At 36.1% G+C, this 27,925-nt stretch overlaps 1 protein-coding gene across 1 annotated transcript in view; it reads left to right on the top strand.

The window, feature by feature from the left end:
- LOC150087100 (uncharacterized) overlaps positions 1 to 27,925 on the top strand; it is a 449,565-nt gene that overhangs the window by 141,072 nt on the left and 280,568 nt on the right. The window contains exon 5 of the mRNA XM_090372375.1: positions 14,649 to 14,791. Coding sequence (XP_090228501.1) covers positions 14,649 to 14,791 — 143 coding nt within the window. The remainder of the gene's footprint in view (positions 1 to 14,648; positions 14,792 to 27,925) is intronic.

Here is a 27,925-nt window from a genome sequence, read left to right on the forward strand (position 1 = left end):
TCTGTAGGAAGCATAGCCTACATCAAGGCCTGGAATTCCACCCAGAAAATTAAATCATCCCAGTAGTTCCTTGCGCGACTGCTTTCTTAGTGTGGTTTTTGACCAAAAATGTACCTTCCTTGATCATTGTCTTAAGGGTACTATCTGGCACAACATAGGGGGATGACCATTACACACTACTGCATTTGTACCATGCATTAATACGATCATGTCTAGACAGCTCTGCTGGACCAAGTGCTTTACATTGGCTTGATCCCATACACCACAGTTCTCTTCATCTTGCACTAATAGCATACCCTGTATTACCAGTTCATAGCGTATATGCTGAAGCAATGAAACCTCCTTGCATCTATGCAGACAAATGCTTTTGTTAAACTATGCAACAAAACTCAAAGGGCAACCAGATGGTTCTACTCAGAATGGACTTTTCACACCCAAATGGGAAAACCTTTACGTAGCTTACCCATCAACAGGGTAAACTACGTAAAGTTTATGTAATTAAAGTTTATATCCTTTGCTTTCTGCTCACTGACTGTTAAGACTAGTAAGATACAGCCTACTCCCTCTTGTACAATCCCACCTTGGACATATCATTATACTACTGTGTGATCTTCTTTCATAGCATGGGGGAAAACTTGCTTTATCCCAACAGAACATATTACAAATTCATTTTGCATTGAGAACCCAGCATACACAGTACATGCCTATTTATACAGATGGATCTAAAACTGATACTCTTGTTGTTGCAGCAGCATTATATCCCAATATTACCATCGCCAAGAAACTCCCTTTTAAATGTAGCAGCTATACTGAACTCTGTGTAGACCCACTTGAAATTTAAGGCTATACACACAGCCTTAAATTTCATATCCTCAACAAACATGCTATCCAAGCTTTACAGCAGAATACAAGTTATGATAATGCCTTACTCATACAGATTTGGAATACCATGACCAAATTAAATGAGAACAAACAACAAGTACTCTTGTTGTGTGTTTAAATGTGACTAGGGATCCAACAAGTACTGTTGGATCCCTAGTCACATTTAAATTGCTGGAAATGAATGTGCCGACCTAGTGCCAAAACTGCTACAGAACCTATAGATCAATCCTTTAGTATACCAATCTCAGATTATAAGTCAATTATAAAGAAGCGATGTCTCAAATGGTGGCAAAGTCAAGTTGGTAACAAGCTACTCTGTATAAAGAAAGATCTCCAACTGTAGAAATCTAGTATATGCGAAAGCAGACATGAAGAAGTTGTGCTAGCCTGACTAGGAATAGACCACAGACCTAACTGCTTGCAGGCACTGACCCACCACAATCCACAAAATGCAACAATCAGCTCACTGTCCAACGTATAGTCACTGATTGTCCCAAATACAGTAGTGACTGACAAACTATGTTTACCTCATTACCCATGATGAACATGTCTTTCAGCATTCCTGACCTCCTAGAAAATACACCACATGTTGCCAAAATATTTTATTTTTCTCAAATGGACACAACTATACAATGCAGTGTAAACTTGAATGACATTTATATGGATAAAACCATGTATTTAACATTACAATAGTTAGGCATGTTATGGCCTTGTTGCCCTTTCACTGTAAAATCTATAAAAAAACAAACAGCCTCTGTGAAGGACTTTCTCAGTTTAAATCGTGCATCTCTCCTTTCTCCTATTGAAACCCCTGACAGAATTGTTAATCTCTGGCCCAGTAGTTAAGTGTTCCAGCATCTGTTACATCACATCTGATTGTTCTTATTGTGGCCTCCCATTATCTACCCACCTTTCTCCAATTTTCCAGTTTGATCCTTTCTTCATTTTCAGTGCCTGCTACCTGCTTCACATTTGCTGCAGACTGGCTTGAGCATTTTCATTTAAAGAGAGCCTCTCTAACATGTATTCCATCTCATCTAGCTATCGTGTGAGCTCTTCAGTATCACTCTTCCTTGAGCTTTTTTACACCTAGCCTCCACTTGTCTTTTATTAGTTACTGTGTTCGCTTCTTTTATCCCTGTATTTTTATTTTCCTAAAGTTTTCCAGCTTTTCTTCCTCACATGCTACATCATAGGCCTCGTGCAAGGTTTTTGGGGACATTTTTTTAGCCTTCCTTATTGTATCTATCTCTAATCCCTGTGAGAAAGTGACATGGTTATTATGTTCTCAGAGGGTTGTTTTTCTGAATCAAGTATCCCAATGTTTAATTTTAAATTTAGGATTCTTTGGTAAAATTCATTTACTGTTTTGTGGTTGGTCTGTACATATCTATCCAATTTCCTCACTCCAGTTAAGAGATACTTTTTCTTTACAAATAATTTCCTCAATGTTTCAATTAATTCATTTAGTGTTTTTGCATCATCAGTGATTGGGGCCTGTCTGTATTTAACTAACATCTGACCCTTCAGTTTGAATTCAACTATTGCAGTTACATCTAACTCACTAGTCTCTCCTTACCCTATATTTGTCTTAATTTATTTATGAATTTCACATACATGATTTATAAAATCACTTAATATAATTTTCCTTAAATGGTGGTATTATTTATTCATACATCACTGCATCATTTTTTATTTCACTTTTATTATTCCCATCATCACTACATTATCTCTTACTTCTTTGAGACATACTGACTTTAATTCTATTTAATTCAGATTGTTTCTATGTTCACTGGGTTGCTCGCCAGTTGAATGTTTGAAGTTTCAGCGATTTGTACTCATCAAATATTATAATTATTGTAATATTTGAAAAGTACAATTATCATTATTATAATTATTACAATAATTGATTTATCTGATACATATTATAATATATTTTCACTCTTTCTATCTGTTGACCTCAATACTTGGTCAGTCCTTTAAAAAAACACTTTAAATCCAGTCTGGCTTACCAATTTTGGTCGCCCATATTTTATTTATATTTTTTTTTATAATAAATTTTAAGATAACAGAAATTTCGTATGTGAAACTGGCTTCCACCTTATTGAAGCCTCAAATGAAAAATAACAGTCAACACAACTTTGACTGCTATTCTTTACACACACACACATACCCCAAGTTCTGGAGTATGTGTGGGTAAAATGACAAATTATCTGAGCATAGAGCCCTACCACACCATTTTTAGATAACAGTCAATTTTATGGGCAGGAGCAGCAGTGCATAGCACATTCTTCTTGATTAGACCGGGGTTCGAGCCCCAGACCACCAAAAATGCAGGATGCGGAAAGGTCAGGGAATGACCACTACATATCCCCGGAGCAATATGGCCTTAGTTGCTAATGCTCCTAAAAACCCAAATAACAACAACAGTCAATTTTATTAGAAACCTATTTATAGTAATAAATCTATTCAAGGGTGTGCAGATGGAGGCATAAATTACACAAAATGCCAAAACTAATAGGAGAAGGATAGCTGAAATAGAAAATATTGTAGTTGGGATAATATTAACAAAATAACAAATAGACAGAATGTGAATAACCTATATGATATAATGAATTAAATAAAATTATAGGCTGAATTGGATAGCCAATTAGAGAGAAGGGAGCTGTAAAGCAAAAATGATTAGTTTAATATATGAATTAATAGCAAGTATCAGAAAAGGGATACTTGATACTTTCTTGATACTTGCTATTACTTCATATATTATCTGAATGCACAGAGCAGCAGCACAGGAGACAAAAGTTTATATATATGAGATAAAAGTAATAAATCTATTGAAAGGTGCATAGATCCTCTCAACTATCACTTAATTAACTTTTTAAATTAAAGAAATAAAATCTCTAATATCTGAATGATAGAAACAACTGAAAGGTAAAATTGTCAGGACGAATTAATGCCATCAGTTTTGATTAAACATTACATATGCCTGCTAAAATATAAGAACTATGTTTTTTGTTTTTAACGATATAGCCTAAGGTGTGTGTAACCATAACCTACAAGGTCCCTAATAGTCACTATAATTAGTGAAATTATACTAAATCAAATATTACCAAAATAACAAATCAAAAGTATCATAATGTCGTTACTGCATAAGGCTTACATTGAAAGTTGCTGTGTCTTTTAATGTAAGCCTTATGCAGTCACGACATTATGATACTTTTGATTTGTTATTTTGTTAATATTTGATTTAGTATGACTTTGCTAATTATAGTGAATATTAGGGGCTTTGTAGGTTATGGTTACACATATAGCTTAGGCTATATTGTTAAAAATAAAAAACATAGTTCTTATGTTACTAGGTAATAGACGACTCTCATCACCAGCGCAATACCACCACTTTGCTTGAAGTGGTGGAACCCATGTTTAGTCTCTAGAGCTAAGTTCCGGAGAACTCTTCCCCATCTCTTCCATCATGCAGTATGATTGATGACTTTTGAGGTTATGATGAACATCGTGGCAAGATCCGATATTCATTACATTTTGAGGGTACAGCTCTAAAACGGTGTCCGCAGTCCGGCCGCTAGTTAGGACACCGGACCGGACCGAATCTATTGGTCCGGTGTACTAACTCTCTCGGAGGCTTCTGGATCAGCTAGTATATAATCTTGCTACCTCTACTCTGCCAGATAGTGACTGGAGGGAGTCCAAGTAGTGTGTATGTAGGGAGCATTGTCGAGGCCAGGTTATGTCAAGGATCTGGGTACCTTACCATGTGTATGCCATATCCAAAAATTTCATTACTTCATACAGCATGTCCCACTCACTTTTTCTTACTATTGATTACACCATGAATTGTCAAACTAATAGAGCAAGCTTATCTGCGAAAAGATCTAAACCTCCCAAATACTTCCTAATTCATTTCACAAATATATGTGGTCTCAGTTCTAATCTCAACGATGTCCATTTCCACTTGCAGTCTGCCAAACCCCATGTACTTTTTCTGACAGGATCTTAGTTCTCGGTTGATTCAACTACTGCTCATCTCAGATGCCCAAATTAATCGCTGTATCATTCCTTTCACCTCAAAGGTGGTACTTGTGCATATGTCCGTTCTGATATTCCCTGTTAGAGACATGGCAATTTGGAATCTCCTCTCTTTGATCTTCTCTGGCTTAAAATCTCTCCGCCTCATTGTATAAAATTCATCTTTTGTCTCTACCGTTCTCCCAACTCCACTAATCACTTGGAGCTCTTTGACTTCCTCTCTTTGCAACTTGACTTTCTCCAGTCCAACTTTCCTAACAGTGAGGTAATTTTCCTTGGTGATTTTAATGTTCACAACTCTAGCTGGCTTCAGTTTTCTAGCAACACCGACCCTGCTGGTCGAGATGCTGAGGCTTTTGTAATTACTAATGACCTTGCACAGATTGTTCATTTAACTACAAGAATACCAGACAATCCTAATCATACAGCCAACACGCTTGATCTTTTTCTCACAAACAACCCTTCTAAGTACATGGTCGAAGTGAGAGGTCCTTTAGGCACTTCAGATCACAACTTGGTGATTGTCTATTCTCCAATGGAGCCTTTATCTCATGGCTATTCCCAACCTCGTGTTGTTTGACATTACAAGAATGCAAAATGGGATGACCTGCAAGATTTCTTTTCTTCTTTTCCTTGGTCGGATTACTGTTTCAAAACTTCTGATGTCAACGTTTTCTCAGATCGTGTCAGTGAAATTATTCTTGCAGGAATGGAATCCCTCACTGCACTTTAAAATCTCGTCCTTTATCTTGGTTTTCCAATAAATGTGCTAAGGCCGTTCAGGAGAAAAATGTTGTATATCGTAATTGGCTTTTTTCTAATTCTTCATTTTCTGCCTACACCAAAGCTCACAACAATTGTAAAGCAGTTATTAATCAGTCCAAACTAGATTTTGAACAGGCTAAGAGTAGAAAACTTGCTTCTTGTCCCTCTGGTAGTCGAGCATTCTGGTCTATTGCCACAGCTATTGGCATCAACTTTTGCCCATCTCTGCTCCCACCTCTGTCCAAACCAGATGGCTCTGTTGTCACTTCAGCCAAGGATAAAGCTGACCTGCTAGCATCCCATTTTTCTTCCACCTCATGTATAAATGATCTCGGTAAAACACCTCCCACCATTCCCCACATGCTCCATTCAATGCCTCCTGTGGTCTTTTGTCAAAAGGATGTCAGAAGGACTTTGATGAATCTGGATTCTAAGAAAGCTCCAGGTCCTGATGGTATTTCTCCACTTGTTCTCAAAACCTGTGCATCTGAACTTACTCCTATTCTTTGCCGCCTTTTTTCAATTTGTTATTCCTAAGGTGTTTTTCCTTCTGCTTGGAAATAAATTTGTCCATATCCAGCCAGTTCCTAAAAAGGGTGACAAATTCCTCCCATCCAATTATCGTCCCATTGCAATTACTTCTACTCTTTCTAAAGTAATGGAGAAATCAATTAACCACCAACTTTTAAACTACCTAGAAACCTTCCGTCTGATCAACGATCGCCAGTATGGATTCTGTCAGTGTCGATCCACTGGTGATATTCTGGCTTATGTTACACATTTAATGACTAATTCAATGGAAAGGTTCAGTGAAAAACAAATAGTTGCTCTTGACATCTCAAAGGCTTTCGATCATGTTTGGCATAAATGTCTCCTAAACAAGCTTCCATCTTATGGTTTGCCAACTGTTTTTACTAATTGGTTATCTAGTTTTCTTTCTGATTGCTCACTGAGGGTGATGGTAGATGGCTCTCTGTCTTCTAACTTCTCCACTAATGCCGGTGCCCCCAATGTTCAGTTCTTTCCCCCACTCTTTTCCTCTTGTATATTAATGACCTTCTTCCATTGACTGGAAATCCTATCCGTATTTTTGCCGATGATAGCACATTGCATTCCACTTTCCATTTTGAGAAACCTTGCCCTGCTCAATCAGCTTCAACTTCTCGAAAATCTGCTACCAATTCCTTAAATGCCAATCTTCAGGTAATTCTCCAGTGGGAAAAGACAACTTAGTTGATTTCAACCCTTCTAAAACTCAGTCTTGTCTTATAACTCGCAAAAGGATTCTTCTGCTCCTATGCTTACCTTTGGTGTCACTCGGATTTCTAGGCAAAATGATATATCTCTTTTGGGGATTACCCTGACTTCTAATCTCTCTTGGCACAAGCACATTACAAATATTGCTTCCTCTGCATCAAAAAAACTTGGTTTTCTCTTTCGCTCTCAGCATTACGTTTCTTCCAAACAGCTGCTCACTGTATAAATCGCAAATCCGCCCTACCATGGAATATTGTTCCCGCATCTGGGGCGGTGCCCCGAAAGCCTCTCTCGGGTTTCTAGATTCCATTCAGTAGAGGGCAGTTAGGTTAATTAATGATTCATCTCTAACAAAGTCTCTCCACTCACTGTCTCATAGATGTACTGTTTCTGCTGCATGCCTCTTCTATAGATATTTCCAATGGCACGGTTCTTCTGAATTGGCTTCTATAATTCCCGCTCTCTCTTTCAAAACAGTCTGAACACGTGCCGCCACCAGCTAGCATTCATTTTCTGTCCAACTTAAAACCCACAGAATCAACTTTTCATCTTCCTCATTTATTCATTCAACTGTCGTTTTCTGGAACAACCTTCCGTCATACGCATTTCCTGAAAATTACAGTCTACAGAAGTTCAAGTCCAATGTCAACAAATATCTTCTTTCGTTTTCTCAACCTCCAACCCAAGCACGGTACTAAGTACTATAGGTTCTTATATTTCTTGTGTTTGGGGTTTACATAAAAAAATAAATAAATAATATATATATATATGCATAGATAAGTCTGATAAAATTTGCATAGATGGAGGTGAGAATTACACAAAGTGCCAAGGTCTAGAAGGGTAAAGAGAGTAGAAAAAAGAAGTAATGTAGATTTGAAAATGGCAAAAGAATGTTAATATTCTAAAAGTTATGATTAATTAAGAAAATTATCGGCTGAATTGCAGACCGAGTTTGGATGTGAAGGAACTGTAAAGTAAAATTATTAATACCAAATGATTAAACAAAATAAAGTAAAATAAAATAAAAAGTTGGAGGAGCTGTCATCAGATATGGGTAGGCAAATTTAGTTATAAGTTGAATTCAGGTAAGGCAAAAATGCAAAGTCTGATATCAGCAGAAGTAAATATTGATACATGGTTAGGTAATTCATCATGAGACTACACCCGACCATATGTATCAGCAACTGCATTTCTATACTTGTCCGTAACAGTAGAAGAAATATGAAATAAAGTAAAAAGAAAAATTTAGCACATTCTTTTACAGTATAGACAATACTGTAAAAGAATGTGCTAATCTTTTTCTTCAAAAAAAAAAATTAGCTTACCATTAAATGTCAAAATTGAAATGAATAGCCATTGAGCAAAAATAACAGAAAAATATTCATTCCAAATTCTTTTTTTTTTTTAATTTTTCATTAACAATCTTAAAAATTTAGGATTGTTCATTCGTGTTAATGATTAGGTCATGATATTTTTGGCCGACTCACATTTTCAGGAGCTTGCCTCACAAAAGTTCCAACAGAACTTTCCTGAGGCATGCTGGCATGAGTAGAGGAGGTCACTACCATAAAACAATAAATACAATTTGCAGTTCCCAGTTTATTGAGGCTTTCTGTTAGTGCACTCTAATTATAAATAGTTAGTAAACTCGGTCTTACTACATTTGCGATAATACCGATAGATGGAATTGTGTGGGTTTTTGCATTATTATGGTGAAATGTGTTTACCCTTCCATGAAATCTTCAATCATATAAAAAAACATAAATAAATTTTCAGAATCTTCTGTTCATTCCTGTGTTTTAAGCTTCATAAACTTGTGCAATTTGTGCTCCTCGTGTTCATCATTATTTATTGCTTATTTTTTTTTCACTGTTTTAAATTTTGCAATCCAAAAAGTAAAAGAAAATGTCAGTGAACAGAAATATCAATCAAACAAACTTAATTTTTTTTTTATCGTATGATGGAAGGAATACACGAAAGAACCAGTTTTTTCCTGCTTCCTTCATGTATCATGGCCGTGAGATCCAATCGGATAGTGCGGCACCATCATGATATCCGAGCCTGAGGCGGGATCCAAACCCGCGACCTTAGGCTTGCCAGGCAGGCACTTTATCCACCCGGCTAGCCTGGTCGGCAACAAACTTCATATCTTGTCAAGGTAAAGTGCTATATTTACTGTAATATTTATTTATTTATTTATTAGAAATTTAAGATGTTTAAACCTGTGTTACCAATTTTATTGGGTTTCTAACTTTTTTTAGTGCTTTAAATTTTAAAATTTTCTGTTTATACTCTGGGACGACCAAACGGTCAGAGGAGTTCCAAGATAGCCAGAATACATGAAACAGCACCGTATTCAGCAGTCACGGGCTAGAACCCCGGTCACTCAAGGCACGTGTACTTATGCACCCGTGCGCCTGACCACTAGGCTACGGCGGCCTTAAATAAATAAATTTTCTGTTTATACTCCGGGATGACCAAACAGTCAGAGGAGTTAACAAGATAGACAGAATACAAGAAACAGCACCGTATTCAGCAGTCACGGGCTTGAACCCCGGTCACTCAAGGCACGTGCACTTATGCACCAGCACGACCAGACTGAACATTTTTGAGTGCTCTACCCCTATCCCTATTTTTCCCATAAGCCCTTTTGTTTTTAATGCAGAGATGTTTAGGAACACATGTACTGTGTTATAGCAGAACTGACTGTATTTCCATTATAGCCTATGTAGGCCATATTGGGAACACTTTCACAATTAAAACAGTAGTAAAATGGAAAACCAGTTGTACCACTAACAAGTAGAGAAAATTATCTTTTTGAAGGCTTTAGGTCAATTTAAGTCATTCATTTTAATATAAAACAACAATTAATTACTTTCTTTCCTAAATTTATATGAACCAGTTCAAAATGATTGTTTTCAAACAAATCATGACTACTGACACAGCCAGTTAAGAGTGCCCAGTGGGCCTCAACATAAACATAGTTGTTAAGCATTTGTCAAGCCATGAAAGAAATGATGATCATTTTACTGCAAGAATTCTATTTTTTAGTTTAAAGACAAGTCAATTGAATGAAAAGAAACTTGGTTGAAACTGAATGAAAAAATTGGTGTATTGTTAAAAAATTGGATGAAAGAAACAACTGGATGATGAGATAAGTTATTATGAAAGAAACAACTGGATGATGAGATAAGTTATTGGCAAAAAGTTCTTCAAGGATTAATTTGCAGAACTTTTTATTGCCAAAAATGTTCTGCAAAATAACCATTATTTTCATTCACACATTGAAAATAATGGTTATTACCATCAATGCATGAAAAACATCAAAAATTTTATCCATTTGTGTTGCAGCATATTAAAATGATGAAAAATCATAGGAAAGGTAAAGTTTCCTATTCATTCAGACTCTTTATGAAGAATAGATAAATATATTGACAGAAAACTATCAAGTATAAGAAATAAAAATAAATATTTCTCAATTATTGTTGATTCAATTCCTGATTGTTCAAATGAGGATCAACTTGGTAATGTTCTGAACTGAAGACGGAGAACTAGCATTATTGCTTTTAGAAGAAATTACACTGGAATATGTTTTGTTGAAACTGTTTCAAAGAATTGACTTTGCAATATGCTGGAGAAATCAGTGAAGAGAATAAGCTGTTTGGTATTGGGCTTTACAGCTGAAGGGCAACAAGGCCATAATGTACTATAAGAGAGTACACAAGCCATATATTATATATACTGCATGTCATGTATAGCCTTAATTTAGTAAGCAAATAAGGTATAAAAGTTCCTGAGTTCTTGCATCTTCACCCTTTTGCAAAATTTTCTGCGATTTTTTTTTTTTTTCAGTTCTAATTTGAAGATGGCAAGTTTCGTGGCTGAAAATTATTAAATTCTTTACATGCAACACAATTTTCGGATCATTTTTGAAGCAAGTTGCTTTATAAACAAATCCAAAAACACCTTTATAGAAGACAATATCCCAAGTCAGGACACCAAAAGAGAAACTAAAAACTTGAAAAAAGAACTGGTTTTATTTAGACATACAGCATTTCTTTGTGCTTTTAAAGAACTTCCTGACAAGGACTGACACAGTTGTCACTTCTGTGCAAAATGCAAAAATTAACCTCAGTTATACTTCAATATTGAGCCTTAATATAATGAGTAAATACTGAAGAGCTTTTTGTGAGTGATATTAAAATGGGAAAGGGACCATTAAGAGATTAAAATCTTAGTTGGCTCACAATCAGTTCCGTGAGATAAACAAACAGATTTTTAACATTTAGAGGTGAAAAAGAAAAAAAAAAAAATTTAAAAAAGGTCAAGAGATAAGATATTTTTTGGACTAAAGGACCTAAAGGTTAGAAAGTGTTGTTGATTTTCATTTGTTCATCTGACATCCATTTTGGCCTAAACCTTAAACAATATTTCTTAGTTGGTATGAAAAGCCTAATAGCTTCCAATATTAATTCCTTGAATGCGTCTCATTTAGAATTTGATATTGGTAACATCATAAGTTGGTCCGACTGTATAGAATTTAAAAACTGTCTGAGACCACTGTAAGCACCGTTACGAAAGCAATAACCCTTCCCTTTACCCCTAATGGTAGTTACCTCTTTGAGTAAATCCCACATCAGTACACTGTGATCACTGCCACCTAGTGGCTCCTTTATCTGCAGATTCTTAATGCATGAATAATCAATGCTGATAATCAGACCAAGAGTGTTACTCCCTCTGGTTGCCTCTCGAACATGCTGCTGTAGAAAACAGTCAACCAATAAATCCACAAAAGTCTTGCTAGTGTGTGAGTGCCCAATCCACAAGTTCCAGTCAATATCTGGAAAGTTAAAATGCCCCATTATAAGGCATTCTGATTTACTGGCCCACTCTAGTTCTCTGCACAATTGTTCATTGTACTCATCAGAATCATTAGGCCTATAACTAGGGTCGCCATAAGTTTGCTGACCCAATACGGGATGTGTGGTGACCTTGGGCCTTGGGGGAGGGTAGTTAGTTAAAACAAAAGACAAGATTCTTGCTTCACAGTATCTTTAATGACACAAAAGAAAGTACATTAACATTTAACTGTAATTGTAACAAGAAAATAAATTCTAAACCAAATAAAGTACCAGTTTTGTTTTATACCAGTCATACTTCTCTGAGCATTTCTAATTTTTAAAAAACTTGTAAAATTCTGCACAGCTTAAGTTAAAATTACAAAAAACCTGAAGAATAGCTTCGACAGTATCACGGGACAGTCGGTTTTTCTTGTCTGTCCACTGCACCTTCATCAAAGAAAATATTCTCTATATCATTGTGGCCTAGAATGGCAAAAATGTACTCACATAATTTTATTAGCCCTGACTTCTGCTCGTTATGTTTTGTTTCCTTAAAAAACTTTAGCCACTTCTGCTGCATTTATATTTCATTCCATTTTTTATCATCTGACAGTTTATTTACCTCTATGTAATCTCTGAGATAAATAAACTGATTGAAATACATGTCTGAATTTCCCATATCTATGTTTTTTTCTTCGAGATAAAGAAGGAACTTTTCGACAGATTCCCAATTCATAATATTGTTTAGACATCCACTCAAAGATGGAGAACATTTGAAAAGACACCGCCCATTTCTGCATGTAATCATAGGCTCAATCATAAAAACTATTTACCTCCTTACAAAAAAATTTCAATTGCTTTTGCAACATCATCACAACTGTCCTGTTTTTTCAATTTATTTAGGGTTTGTTTAGTTTGCAATCCAAGAAATTTTGAATTTTTACACTCAATAATGAATTCGATAGACTATTCTAGTAGAACTTTCACTTCAATCACTGTGATATTGGATTTCTCATTTTTTTTAATTTGCTTTTCAAGAGTGTATAACTGAGAATGTACGAACAAAAAGTATATCTCTGCCAGAGGATGTGATAAAAATTCAATTATTTTTTTTTGAAGAGGTTTACTCTCATCTACAAAAAACTCTTTCAGAGGCTCCCAAATCTTCAATATTCATTCAACAACAAACATTAATGATATCCACCTATTTCCTGAATGTGATAGCAATTTTCTGTGTCAAATTAAACTGTCACAAGGATGCCACCGCTGCACTACTACTAAATTAGAAGTTAGGCTAGTTAGCGAACTTAGCTGAAATTCCTTTATTAAGCTCATTCGCATGGCCCCAGTCACGCGAATGAGTGTTCACATGTTCAATTACTTTTATGCTAATTATCTTACATTTGATCACCTTTTTAATGAATACGGGCCAATTTGCATGGCATACAGGACTACGGGACACAAGACCTCAATATGATGACATTCCCGTATATATGGGACATATGGCAACCCTACCTATAACACACTTCTGTCAACTTTGCTTTGCCGGTGCTTATGTCACACCAAATTGACTCAACACTGCACTGCCCACCCATGTCAACTGGATGCATTTCCTTAGATTTTGCGTTTCTTAACTAACAGCATAACCCCTCCTCCCTTTCTGTACATATTGTACTACCCAAATGCCAATTCTGATTTCATTATCTCTGTGTGGCACCACGTCTCTAATATCCCAACAATATCCACCTTTGATGTCTTGGCCAGCACCTCAAATTCATCAAATTTATTTACTATACTTTTAGCATTGGTGTACATGCAAGTATACATGCACCTGTTCTTACTCTTAGTTACCCTAACACAGTCCATGTTAGGACTGTGTTAGGTGGCATCTTCCGTTGTTCTTTCTATAAAATGTTAGAACATAATATATGAGTGAAGGGCAATCTTCAATAAATAGGCAACACGATATACTAAAAGTGAAAGATTAGAAGAGATGATATCCACCTATTTCCTGAATGTGGAAGATGCCACCGCCACACTGGCGGTGGCATCTTCCCTTGTGACAGTTTAATTTATCAATTTATCAATCTAATTTATTACAATTAGTTTCACAATTACTAATTGTGATAAATTAGAAATAATTTACTGAATGGTAATTATCACTTTTTGATGTACAGGCCAATTAACAAAATAAAATAAACATCAGTAAAAATACAAAGTAGAAATAGAAAAAATTGAAAGGAGAGGGGAGATTAACATATATTTTTACCAAATTATATATATATTAATTGTATTATTGTGTGATGCGATTAATAGTCTGTTTATCTGCTTTAGTTAAACATGATTTTAGTTAATTTATGTTTTCCAGGAATGTCCATATGCTAAGCAAGGTTTCTATATATTTTTTTTTTTCATAATTTTTTCTCTCTTAAATCAACACATAAAAAATATTTAATTCATTTTACTTCTGTTCTGTCTAATTTAGCAGAATACAATTAGCCAATTTGTCTAAGCATGATTTCCTCCAACTATTTTTTCTCAATCCAGAGCAGTGATGATTTAGGAAATTTTTTTGATAGAATCCCCCATCAACATTGCATTAAATCATGCTACAATCACAAAAATGATTTTGAATCGCTTCACTTAGGTATATATTATAAACCCTTAATAACTTTAATTCTATTCTAGAGTTGAAGTATTTTAATACTTTTTAATATGTGTTTCATTATTACATTAAACTTATTCACTATTTGATGTGGACAGGAAATAAAAGATTTTGATATGCTAATTGAGCATTTACATAAAATGGCACCATAACCTTATTTAGCATATGAAGTAATTACTTATTTTCCTTGTCAGGGATTTGGCCAGTTCTCTAATGATATTGTCATCCAGCATCATGATATGATTGTTACCAACCAGGATCTGGGATTGTCTCTCCACTGCCATTATGATTTGTCAAACAGAAGTGTAGCACATGGTGTGCAGCTGGAAATAGATGGGTAATTTTTTCCCCCTTGATTATTCAAAACATGCATTGATCATAAGAGAAAGAGTGGATAGACTAGTGTTTAAATTGTGTTAATGTCAGTAATAAAATAATTTAAATTATTATTATTATTAAAATCAGATAAAAAGTATAAACAATATCAATCCTTAGTTAAAAAAAAACAAATTTTTTAAAAATATTTCAGTGGGTTTTGTACTGGGACCAGTGATTTACAGTCATTTTTCATATAGATACAATCAGAATAATGACTTACATCAAATTATATAAAAATAAAAAATTTATCATCCTAACTTGTTGCACCTATTACCATAAAAAGATTCACTAAATTCTGAAATTATTTAAAATCCAGTCACCATATTTTAGAAAAAAATCAACTTTGTAAAATCAAAATATTAAGAAAGCAATCTAGCACTCATATGAATGATTGCTGTCTTTAAGAAATTTTCCAAAAAAGGGTGACATTTCTCCCTTTATAAGATGCTTGCATTATTACCTTGTCCTTTAATACATTTTTACAGCCACCAGGAATTAAACGGCTCAAATAATGCAATGGTTTTAATTCTCAGCAGAAGAAAACTTACCCTAGCAACAAGTTTCTTGGTAATTCACTACTTTCAATCAGATAGATCCTCTAAAAGGTAAATTGGACATTTTATTAATATTAATAGGCAAATGAAGCAAGAAAGCAAAAATCTCACTGCGTGTGACAAGTCTCCAGATGCTGCAGTTTGCAGAACTGAAGCCTTTCCTAGTGAGAGCACTCTTTTCTTTCCCTCACTCTTCTCTGCATAATATTCTAACAGATCCAAACCTTCTTGGATCTCCAGACCTGTATGCAGTACTCAAGATGTGGCCTCACCATTGCCTAATACAGCAACATAATCACCTTCTTATCCCTCCCGGGAATATTCCAGTATATCATTGACAGAACCCCATGAGCTGTCCTAGAAGCCAGTCTCCACTAGTCTGAAAACTTCTGGTTTCACTGCACAATTATCCACAGGTCCATTTCACATCTACTACCCCTTCTACACATCTGTCTTATAACTATCCTTCCTCAATTTATATTTATTTCCCTGTGCGTGTGTGTGTGCGTGTGTGTGTGTGTGTGTGTGTGTGTGGTCTGAGCTGTTGAAGATTGGAGCAGTATGGTATTAAGGGTAAGTTGCTACAATGGATAAAACGGTGGTTGAGTGGGAGAAGACAGAGAGTGGTAATCCGTGGATACTGCTCTTCATTGACTAATGTTATTAGTCCACGAAGTTATTAGTGGAGTCCCACAGGGTTCGGTTTTGGGCCCACTGTTGTTTTGTATATTTATCAATGATATTGATGAAGGTATTTGGTTTTTTGGTTTTTTTTTTTTTAGGAGCATTAGCAACTAAGGCCATATTGCTCCGGGATATGCGGTGGTCATTCCCTGACCTTTCCGCATCCTCAGTATTTGGTGGTGACGGGCTCGAACCTCGGTCTAATCAAGAAGCGTGTGCTACGCACTGCTGCTCCTTCCCACCTGGCTACGGAGGCGCCTATCTCGATGAAGGTATATCAGGCTTAGTATTGAAGTTTTCAGATGACACAAAGATTGGCGGGGTTGTTGATGACAGTATGCTACTGCAACAGGATCTAGAAAATTTGAGCAGATGGGCTGAGAAGTGACAAGTGAAGTTTAACATTGACAAATGCAAAGTACTGTATATGGGTAGAAGTAACCCCAGAGGAATGTACCAACTGTGTGGTACTGCATTTAGGGTGGTAGAAAATGAAAAAGACCTGAGTGTGATTGTGCAATCAGATATGAAGTTTTCTGAGCAATGCAGATAGGTTGCCAGAGCTGTTTGTTTGTTATTTGGTTTTTAGGAGCATTAGCAACTAAGGCCATATTGCTCCGTGGGGGGGATATGCAGTGGTCATTCCCTGACCTTTCCGCATCCTCCGTATTTGGTAGTCACGGGCTCAAACCCCGGTCTAATCAAGAAGCGTGTGCTATGCACTGCTGCTCCTGCCCACCTGGCTACGGAGGCACCGTTGCCAGAGCAGGTCATGGGGTATTGCCAATGATGTACAGGAATTTTGCTAGCAGTCAAAAGGAGGTGATTATCCCTTTGTATAAGGCAGTGGTCAGGCCATGCCTTGAGTACTGCATACAGGTCTGGAGGCCTCATTTCATTAGTTGGTGAGGGGAACAAAGGGGTCCTCTTACCAAGAAAGGCTTAAGTTCAGCAAATTGTAGTGGCTGGAGACTACACACCTGCAAAGTGATCTTTGCCTTGACTGGGTTGAGCATGCTGAATTAGGATAGGATTCTTCTGCTTGCTCAGGTCATGAATCTGAGGGGACATAAATTCAAATTGGGGGAAAGACAGTTGCAGAACAGAAGAATAGATGTGTGGAAATTTGCCTTTAGCCAGAAGGTGGTTAATTGCTGGAACAAACTTCCATATGTCATTGTGTGGAAGTTGATAGCTTAAATAAATTCAAGGAGGAACACTGGACAAATGTTTAGAGGGATGGTTGTGTGAAATTGGTTTTTTTTTTGGCTGATAATACATAAGCTCATATGCTTGTTTTCTGGCATCACATGGCTGTATTACTACTACTACTGCCCTGAGCAGGGCCGGCACTAGGATGTTTAGGGCCTGTCTGCAAAATAGCTGAGTGCTCCCTTTACAAAAAAAAATGTGAAAAAGATACGTTGCACGTTTTAGTGTAACATGAACAGAATATTCAAATAAATAAATATGAAATTTTATTTGAAACGAGTTTATTCGCAAAATATTTATTTTACTTGATTTAATATTTACAAAATTAGAAATAATTTCCTTTACATCTAATCCAGAACATACATCATTTTCAATCACTATTAATGCAAGGTTTACAAGCCTCTCTTGTGAAATACTCATTCATAAATATGTTAATTAAATTTAATTTAGAAAATGAACATTCACTGCTTGCTACACTAACAGGAATGGTCAATATTTTGACCATTCCTGTTTCTTAAAACAATCATTAAGTTAGGAAAGGATAAATTGTTGGAGACAATAAACTGAAGAACATCAAAAGGGTTTGAATTTTTAATTTATCTTTACTGAAAATGTCTTTATAAGCAAATATCCCACCATCGATTCTGTTCCATTTATATCTTTGTTGTCACCATGTTTTAGAAAATTTGCCAAATCATCAGTTTTTTTCTTATTTCATTATGAATTTCTGAGAAGTTATGTAAGAAACTGAAATGCTCACTATGGATTTCCAGTTGTTCAAAACGTTCATTCAGCGATGCCTAAGCAGTATCCAAAATCATATAAAAAACATTGACTCCGAATCTATCTTCTGGCATTTGCGGTGATTCGTCATGATGTTCATACTGAGATTGACATGTGTTTTTGTCTTCGGTGAACTTCAACTATAGATTTAAATTCTGGTTCTCCCTCCATATCTTCACTAAGTTTTTTGGCCGTTTCAAGAAGATCCTTGTAATTTGAATCTGATCGATATTTTAATACGATTGTTTTTAAATTGCCTATGGATTCTAAGACAATTGCAATGTCCATATTTTTATCTTGAAGTTGTTTGCTGACAGGATTTATTCTATTTAGCATACATGCCAAATTATTAAGGCGCAAATAAATTTATAATCTTTTATTTTAACACACAAACCTTGTGCCTCATGTTGTATTTCTTTATTGAAGTTGTCATGATCCATAATTTCATAGAGCATGTCATAAATTTCTCCTAGGTATATGAACTAGGATTGCTGGACTACTTCAATTCTACTTTCCCATTGGGAAAGTAGAATTGAAGTAGTCCAGAATTGCCTGTCTGAAAGCTGCTTTAATTTTAAATGTGAGATGTTCTTTAAAGAGTTCTCCATTGCTTCGGAGAAGATGAAAAGAAATTATATAATTCTTGCACAGTTGCAAAAAAACTGATTGTGTCTGCATTGACTTTTGCTGTGTCATTTATCATTAAATTTAGAGTATGAGCAGCACAAGGAACATAAAAGGCACGAGGATTTGTATTTAAGAGCACACTTTGAAGCCCATTTCTTTTCCCTTTCATATTTGCCGTGTTGTCCTACCCTTGACCCCTTTTATCCTTAACTCCTCAATTGGAATGTTCCATTTTTCCAATAATTTAATTATGGTTTCGTATAAACCGTAGCAAAAAGTTTTCTCTCATTTCGACTTTTCCGTCGGTGTAGCAAACAAAACATGTCATGTGTCAGGTGTGCAGTCCAGGATCATTGAATAGTATTTAGCCTTTTGAATTGATAATAAAATTTTACCCTTTATTCCATCGCTTAAAATTTGCAGTATTTCATTTTGACTGTCTTTACTTAAATAGTGAACGCAACCTTTTTGCCGTAGAGCTTTCTACATATGCAAACAGTCCGACTAATTTTAAAAAGTTTCCATTATTCTTTTGATATAATGTATCTGATGTTCCTCGAAATGCTAAATGTTGTAATGGCGACCAAGGAATTTTACTACAGCAAACTTTCGATTAACCGGGACACTTCAAGACTCCAAATTTAAAAAAAAAAAAAAAAATCAACCAGAAATCAAAAATTCAAGTAATAACTAGAATAGGTATAAACAGATACTTTGCTAGTCGTAAATAAGCGACAAATGGCATTATAAGTTGTCATTGGAAGATTCATCATCATCATCAGCCATTTTCAATCCACTGCAGGATGAAGGCCTCTCCAGCAACTTTCCAGTTCCTTCTGTTTTGAGCACTGGCCATCCATTTACTACTCAAAAACTCATGAATTTCATCTATCCATCTCCGCCTTTGTCTTCCAGGTTTTCTTCTAGCTCCTCTTGGGTACCATTCTGTTATTTTCTTAGTCCATCTGTCATCATGTCTTCGAGCTATGTGTCCTGCCCAAGACCATTTTAGTTCTTTAGTTTTAATAAGAATGTCCTTTACTTGAGTTTGCTGCCTAATCCATGTGTTTCTCTTCTTATCTAACAGTCTGATTCCCAATATAATTCGTTCCATTCTTCGCTGTGTAGTTCTTAGCTTCTCTTCCATTCTTTTGGTGAGTGCCCAAGTTTCACTTCCATAAGTCATGGTGGGGAGTATACATTGGTTCATTATTTTACGTTTCAGACAAACAGGGATATTGCTCTTCATTATGTGACTATATTTCCTGAATGCTATCCATCCAAAATTTATTCTTCTCTTGACTTCCAGCCATTTATCATTATTACAGCTAATAACTTGTCCCAGATAAGTATATGACTCCACCTTTTCAATTACTGCTCCTTCAATCATTATTTCCCTTTCCGTGGCATACTTGTTCATCATTACTTTTGTTTTAGCCATATTCATCTTTAGTACAAAATCCTTACTAACTGTGCATAACTGATTAAGATTTTCCTCTAATTCTTTGGGATCGTGGCTTATGACCACAATGTCATCTGCAAATCGTAAATGGTTTAGGTACTCTCCGTTCACATTGACTCCTTTCTGCGACCAGTCTAATCTTCTGAAAGCTTCCTCAAGGGCAGCAGTAAACAGCTTCGGAGATATTGTGTCTCCTTGTCGAACTCCTTTCTCAATTTTAAATTTGCTACTGTTTTTGTCTAGTCTAATAAAGGATGTAGCACTCTCATATATTTTCTTCAAAATCATAATATATGGAGTATCTATGCCTTGTCTTTCCAGTGCCCGAAACATTGCCTTATGCTGTATGGAGTCAAATGCCTTTTCATAATCCACAAATTCCAGGCATAATGGCGTTTTATATTCATTTGCTTTCTCCATTAGCTGTGATATTACGTGAAGGTGATCCATAGTTGAGAATCCTGTCCTAAAGCCACCTTGCTCTTTCGGTTGATTTTCATCAAGTATTCTTTCTAATCTGTTAGTAATGACCCTTGTGAACAACTTGTAGATATGGGATAACAAGCTAATTGGTCTATAATTTCCAATTTCTGATTTATCTCCTTTCTTATGCAGCAAAACTATGATTGCATTATTCCACTGCTTAGGCATCACACCTTTTCTAATGCACTTTGTGAAGAGCCTTGCCAGTTTTTGTGTTATGTCTCTTCCTCCCAATTTTAACAACTCTACAGTAACTTCATCTTCCCCCGGGGCTTTCCGATTCTTCATTTTCTTCAATGCATGTTCTACCTCATCAGGAAGAATATCGGGTATGTCGTATGTGTTGCTACTTTGCAATCCATCTTCCCCACTGCTGTTATCATTCCCTTGCTCCTTGTATAATTCTCTATAGTAGTCTTCTGCTATTTGAATTATGCCTTCTCTGCTGTTTATAAGTACACCATCGCTATTCTTCAGTTTCAGTATCATTTGTCTTTCTGTATTACTGCTCATGGCTGCTGATTTAAATCCTTTGTTTTCCCTTAATGCTTGTTCTATTTTTCTTGTGCTAAATCTTCTTATGTCCTCTCTGAGTCTCTTTCTAATGGCTTTGCATAACTCAGTATACTCAATTTTCTCCCTGTCAGTGTTTTTCTTGCTCTTCATTTGTCGTCTTTGGTTCATCATGACAAGTGTTTCTTGACTAATTTTTTCTTCTTTGGATTTCTGTTTCCCTATAGGTTTCTTGGGCTTTATCACTTTCAGAAAGTTGTAATATTCCTCGTCGATATCTTGGTCCTGAGCAGTCTGCAGAAGCTCAAACGTGTTCTTAAGTTCCAGTACATACTGCTTTTTCTCCTCCTCTGTTATTTCAAAGACCTTTGTATTATTTACTCGAGTCAGTTTTTTCCTTTCCTTTCCTACATCTATATCAAGTGTACATCTTACCATTCTGTGATCACTTCCAACATTTACCTTATTCAGCACGGTAACATCATTCACAATATATTTTCTGTTAGTGAGGATGAAGTCGATTTCATTAGTTGTTAATCCATTTGGACTCTTCCATGTCCACTTTCTGTTCACCCTTTTCTTGAAAAAAGTGTTCATTACTGACAGTCCTTGAGATTCTGCAAATTCCACAAGTCTTTCACCTCTTTTATTTCTTTCACCAATTCCAAAATTTCCTATTCCTCTTTCTGTGCTGTTTTGCCTTTTTCCAACCTTAGCATTGAAGTCCCCCATAATAATAGTGTAGTGGGTTTTCTGCTCATCTAGAAGACTCTCAATTTCAGTGTACATTTCTTCAACCTCTTCATCATCATGGCTCGATGTTGGTGCATAAATCATTATAATCTTTAGCTTGTACCTCTTAGAAATCTTGAATATTAGTCTTGACACCCTTGGTGATGTACTTTTGAATTCCAAAATGTTGTTTTTAAAATCTTTATGGACCAGAAACCCAACTCCACCTTCACTCCTTTCACTGTTTCCATTGGTGTACAGCAGATTTCCACTTGATAAACTTATAAGTGATTCATTTCTTCTTCTTGTTTCAGCCAAACCGATGATATTCCAATTCACATTTTCTAATTCCTTTTCCAGCTCCTGTCTAATATCCTGTCTTCACCGATGAGTGATCGTACGTTATAACAGGCCAAGTTCAATTTCCGTGCATGGCAGCCTGGTCGTACCCAGAGATTCTTAGCACCCTCTGCTTCCACTCTGATCCTCTCGCTGCCGTAAGAGGGAGAGTGAAAGCTGCTGGGGACTGAGGGCCATTTGTATTGTTGTGCTCTCATTGCTGGAGGGTTTGGTCTTTTCCTCTTCACGCTGACCAGGCGTCTTGAAGAGAACCACTCTACACGTTCGTTGCCACCTAAGTGACGTAACAGGGCTTACCATCGAGAAGGTGTGCATGAGTGGATTTTAGGGAGGCAGGCCAACCGGACTTCTCCTAAATCTTCTGTAATAGAGAGATATTGGATCCATCAGTGTTTTAGGCTTAGTGTCTGATAACACACAGGATACCTGTTCCCCTCTGTACCTATTAGAAAAAAAGAGACCAAATGTTTAGTTTATTTTAGTGCATCGCGTCGATGTTGTGTCCGTTGCAGCGCAAAAGGACAAATTTTGTTTCGTTATTTATGTCAGGGATGTCAGAATTTTTTTATTGTAAAAAAAAAATTTTTTGTTTAGAAATCGCGAAAATGATGGGTAAACGCAAAAGAGTTGCATTTTCAGTTAAACAAAAACTTGAAATTATTCAAAAGTTTGAAAACAGTGCATCCGATAAATCTCTAAAAACCATTATAAAGTTGGTGACCAAACCATACACAACATCGTAAAAAATAAAGGGAAGCTATTAGATATAAAATCGACATCGTAAAAAAATATAGGAAAGCTATTAGACTTAAAATCAACATTGCAAAAAATGGAAGGACGTATCATATTGGACATGCGAGTATTGTGTGGTACTTTTTTTCGTTTTTTTATCTATCGCCATATTTTTTATGTAGGTTGCTGAACATTTTTCGATACAGTAAGTCCCTGACTTACACAACTATGGATTTATGTAAATTTTTTTTCACTCAATTTTTTTTTTTTTTAGGATTGTAAAATTTAAAAGAAAAATAATAAATAAATAAATAAAATAAGCAATCAATAACGATGATCACGGCATGCACAAATTGCACAAGTGAGATATGGATTAACAAGAAAAAAAATAGGAAAGAAGAGAAGATTCTTACAATTTAGTTTTTTTTTTTTTATATGACTGAAGATTTCAGTGAAGGGGACACATTTCGCCACAATAACGTAAAAATCCACACAATTCCAGCTACCGGTATTATCGCAAATGCAATAAGATCGAGTTTACTACCCATTCATAATTAGATGCACGAACATGTCAAAAGCCTGGTAACCCAGAAGGTGCAAATTATTTAAATGCAGCGACCTCCAGAAACGTGCTTTAGTAAAATGTGAGTTTGCGTGAGGTGATATTAGTGTGTTTCCCCCTTAACCCTGTGAAGTTCTTTTCAGAAAATTTCATTTGGACCATTGTCATGGTGCCCACTAAGAGTGACAGCACTACTGGCATTAACAAGTATCATGCAGATTTCAGATTTGTCAATAATAATATAGTAGCAATATGTTATTAGTCATTCCCGAGTTACGTAAAACTCGACGAAGTAAGAAGTTCTGGAACGTATACGTATGTCGGGGACTTTTGTATTTTTAGATTAACCGGGATTTGTTTTTTACCATCTATCCCGGAAAATCGAGAGTCTGCTGTATTTCAATCAATCTTTCTAAAACATTTGACCAATGTTTTTTTTTTTCCATTTCGTCCATGTTTTGTGTTTGAAATTCAACAGTTGTTTTATTTTTCTAATTAGAATCGAAAGAGCAATGAAGTCCAGTATGTCCTGTTATTATAATCTTAAATTATAAGAGGAAACCTCATACCTTTTTAGTAGGACTATAATTCTCTCAACACTCAATCGCAGATGAATGTATCATTATATGAACCCGCGCCCCCTGCTTAGTCTTAAATAAATAAAATTAAAAATAGCTACTAATTAAAATCATCATGTATTCAATTCTCATATGACACCAAGCACATCGAGAAGAGCCATGGAAAGTCAGTGCCCCCAAAAACCAACCAATATCGCGTGCTACCATGAGAATTGAAAAACAAATGTTGTAAAAAAATCTTAAAACCATGAAACAAATATTCATCAATTCACAAATAATTTAAACTTTAAAAACCCGTCTACAACTTTTAAGTGACCAACTTATTCGGATTGTTTCAGTGTTCACAAGAAATGAAAAGCCATTCGCGAATGATATTCCCCCCCCCCCCTGTTTAATATAAAATTATCGAAACCTGACACAAGATTATTTATATAGACCAATGAATGAATTACTGTTCATACGTGCGCATTAGAGTCCACGAGTCCAAAACATTATAAGGTCTGCATATATTAATAGAGTCAGCATTTAATCTCATTTCTAATGTTTCAGCAATTAATAATTTAAAATATTCCTGCTGTGTATTAAGGACTTTCGATTCATTAAAAAGAAACATGCTCATCATTTATCGCATGAAATGCAAGCTGACGCACCTGTCCTACCTGTCCTAACCAATGCTGCATGCTGCTATATCCTTATTGGAAGTAAATTTTGGGTTGAGCCAATATAAGTGGAATTGCACCCACCACAAGGAATATTGTAAACAATGTTGTGAGCTTCCATAGTTGCAACTACACCAATCGCTCTATGTTTCAAGACAGGATGGAATTTACTCATGGGTTGTGCATCAATCTTAAATTCAGTGTTTGAATGGTTTTAGCATGCTCAGTGCTGATGGGATCCTTCCTTTTGCTCAGAATAATCACCTGAGAGGGCTTAAATTCAAATTGAGGCGGTTAGTTGATTGGTGGAATAGACTTCCATCCTTTGTTGTGGAAGTTGATAGCCTAAATAAATTTAAGGCTGAGCTGGACAGGTATTTGGAATGAACGGACGGGTGAAATGGGAGCTGTATTTTTTTTTGGCTGATGCTGCATAAGCTTGCTTTCTTGCATCATATGCCTCTACTAATGCTAATCCTAATGTACTCCCTCCTGTCATACCTTGTGCAGAACTGCATACACCTAATTACAATTCTAACCTGTAACTCTTTTCAACGTTGGCCCATACTTGTTGCATAAATTCTTAGATCTCCTACTCTTAATTCATTGGTAGTAATGCTTATAAGAATATCACATTTTATGCCCTTAAAGATGACAGAAAACAGTCATTGAATGACTGTTTTCTATCATCTACAATTATTGACTTTTGCTCCTAGCAGATATATCCTGGTCCTATTGCATATATTTCAAAATATATTTTCCCCTTCAAAATATATTTCTCCCTTCCTTGATAGTAGAGTCACCCACAACAGGTACATCCTGTGGACCAGCACATTCTGATTGTAGGATCTTGACCACACTCATGCCATAGTAGGCATGAGTAGTCTCCAGAACTGTGAGGGACAGTGAAGTGCTTGAAGGGTCACTCTTTTTAATTCTTTCAAGGGCATCAGTCCCTTGTATAAGCCCATCAGAATGCTGACTTGGAACCTAAGATCCTTATGATTGTCTCTACAATGAATGCACACAAAGACAATCCCCTTGGCTGTATCATGCCCTACTACAGATGTCTCAGCAAAAAAAACTATAGTTAGAATAAGAAATGTAGCCTATCATTTGCAAGAGAAACACTGTGATGGTTCTCTCCTGAGCCAGATCTATTATTATTATTAGTAGTTGTAATAGTATTAATAGTGAAAAATGATACAAGAAAGCAAGCTTATACAGCATCAGCCAAAAAAAAAAAAAAAATTCCCACTTCACCTGTCCACCCCACCAATAGTTTCTTGGTCTTCCTTGAATTTATTCAAACTATCCATTTCCACAACAATGGATAATAGCTTGTTTCAGCAACCTGTTGGCTGAAGGTAAACTGCCACAGATCTATTCTGCAAACATCCTTCTCAGTTTGATTTTTTTCTGCACACTTAATTGCTTAGTCTGAGCAAAAGGAAGAATCCCATCAGCATTGAATTTGCTCGAACTGTCCAAAGCCTTACAATACCTCAATCAGATTACCTTCGCGTGGTAGCACAAGCTTCTTGATTAGACCAGGGTTCAAGCCCATGAGCCACCAAATATGGAGGATGCGGAAAGGTCAGGGAATGACCACCACATATCCCCCAAGCAATATGGTCTTAGTTGCTAATGCGTCTAAAAAATAACCAAAATAACAACCTTCATGTGTCTGGTTTCCAGATGCTGCAATTTGCAGAACTCAAGCCTTCTGCCTTCCATTTTGTGCTTTTTGCTTAGCTGCTATTGTTTGAGGCATGATGTAACTCTAAAATTAATGGAAGAAATATAATAATGTGTGCTGTCACCAGATTTTATCATGTAATATATGCTAATGTTATTTAAATATTGCTCCTGCCTTTATAATTTCTTAGCTAAAAAAAAAATTGTAATAGTAATAATAAAAGCTGTATAACTAAGAAAATATAAATTATTTGCTTACCCTCTCACATAGGGAACTGTACAGTTGACCTTTGCATATATTCAAACTGTCAGCCTCAACTACCTGTGATGGCAACTTGTTCCGACAATCAACGACTTGCTGGCTAAATTCCACCTTCATTCATAAACCTCAATCCGATCACCTCTGAGGTGCTTGGTTGCCAAGCTCTGTAGCCCACATAATGTGTTACTTATATGCTTGCCCTTTTTTCCAATCTCACCATGCAAGTTGCATTTCTTTGTACCCTTTCAAGCTCAATGCAGTTTTTCAGATGAAATCTCTGTACTTGAATACAGCATTAGCATTAGCAGAGGCATATGATGCAAGAAAGCAAGCTTATGCAGCATCAGCCGAAAAAAAAAAAAAAAACACATGTTCCCATTTCACCCCTCTGTTCGTTCCAAATACCTGTCCAGCCAGCTTTAAATTTATTTAAGCTATCAACTTCCACAGCAAAGGATAAATATCTGTTCCACAACCAACTACCCGCTGGCTAAAGGCAAACTTCCACATATCTATCCTACCTGTCTTTCCTCAATTTCAATTTATGCCCTCTCAGGTAACTATTCTTAGCAAGAGGAAGAATCCCATCAGCATTGAGCATGCTGAAACCATCCAAGCTTTCTACACCTCAGTCAGATCACCTCGCAGGTGCCTAGCCTCCAGACACTGTAATTTGCAATACTTAAGCCTTTCTTCATAAGGGTAACCCTTTGTTCCATTCACTAATCTTGTTGCCCTTCTCTGTACTCGTTCCAATAGCTCTACATCCTTATTAAAATGAGGCCTCCAGACCTGTATACAGTACTCAACGTGTGGCCTGACCACTGCCCTATACAAGGGGATAAACACCTCCTTATCCCTGCTAGAAAAATTCCTGTATATCATTGACAAGACACCATGAGCTATTCTTGCAGACCGTCTGCGCTGCTCAGAAAACTTCATATCTGCCTGCGCAATTACTCCCAGGTCCTTTACATTCTCTACCACTGTCAGTGTAGTACCACAGAGTTGATATAATATAACTATATTATATCAACGTATAATTATAACCCAGTTTAATGTAATAATAAAATATACTAATAAGTAACAGGCAGTAGCTTTGAAGACTAACGAGTCTCTTTTTCAACTGAATTGAAATACAAATACAACGGATAAGTGCAATGAGCTAAGTGAGGCACGTTATTCATTTGTT

This window comes from Mastigoproctus giganteus, chromosome 4, assembly GCF_048544385.1.
Source record: "Mastigoproctus giganteus isolate SK-2022 chromosome 4, ASM4854438v1, whole genome shotgun sequence".
Lineage (NCBI taxonomy): Eukaryota > Metazoa > Arthropoda > Arachnida > Uropygi > Thelyphonidae > Mastigoproctus > Mastigoproctus giganteus.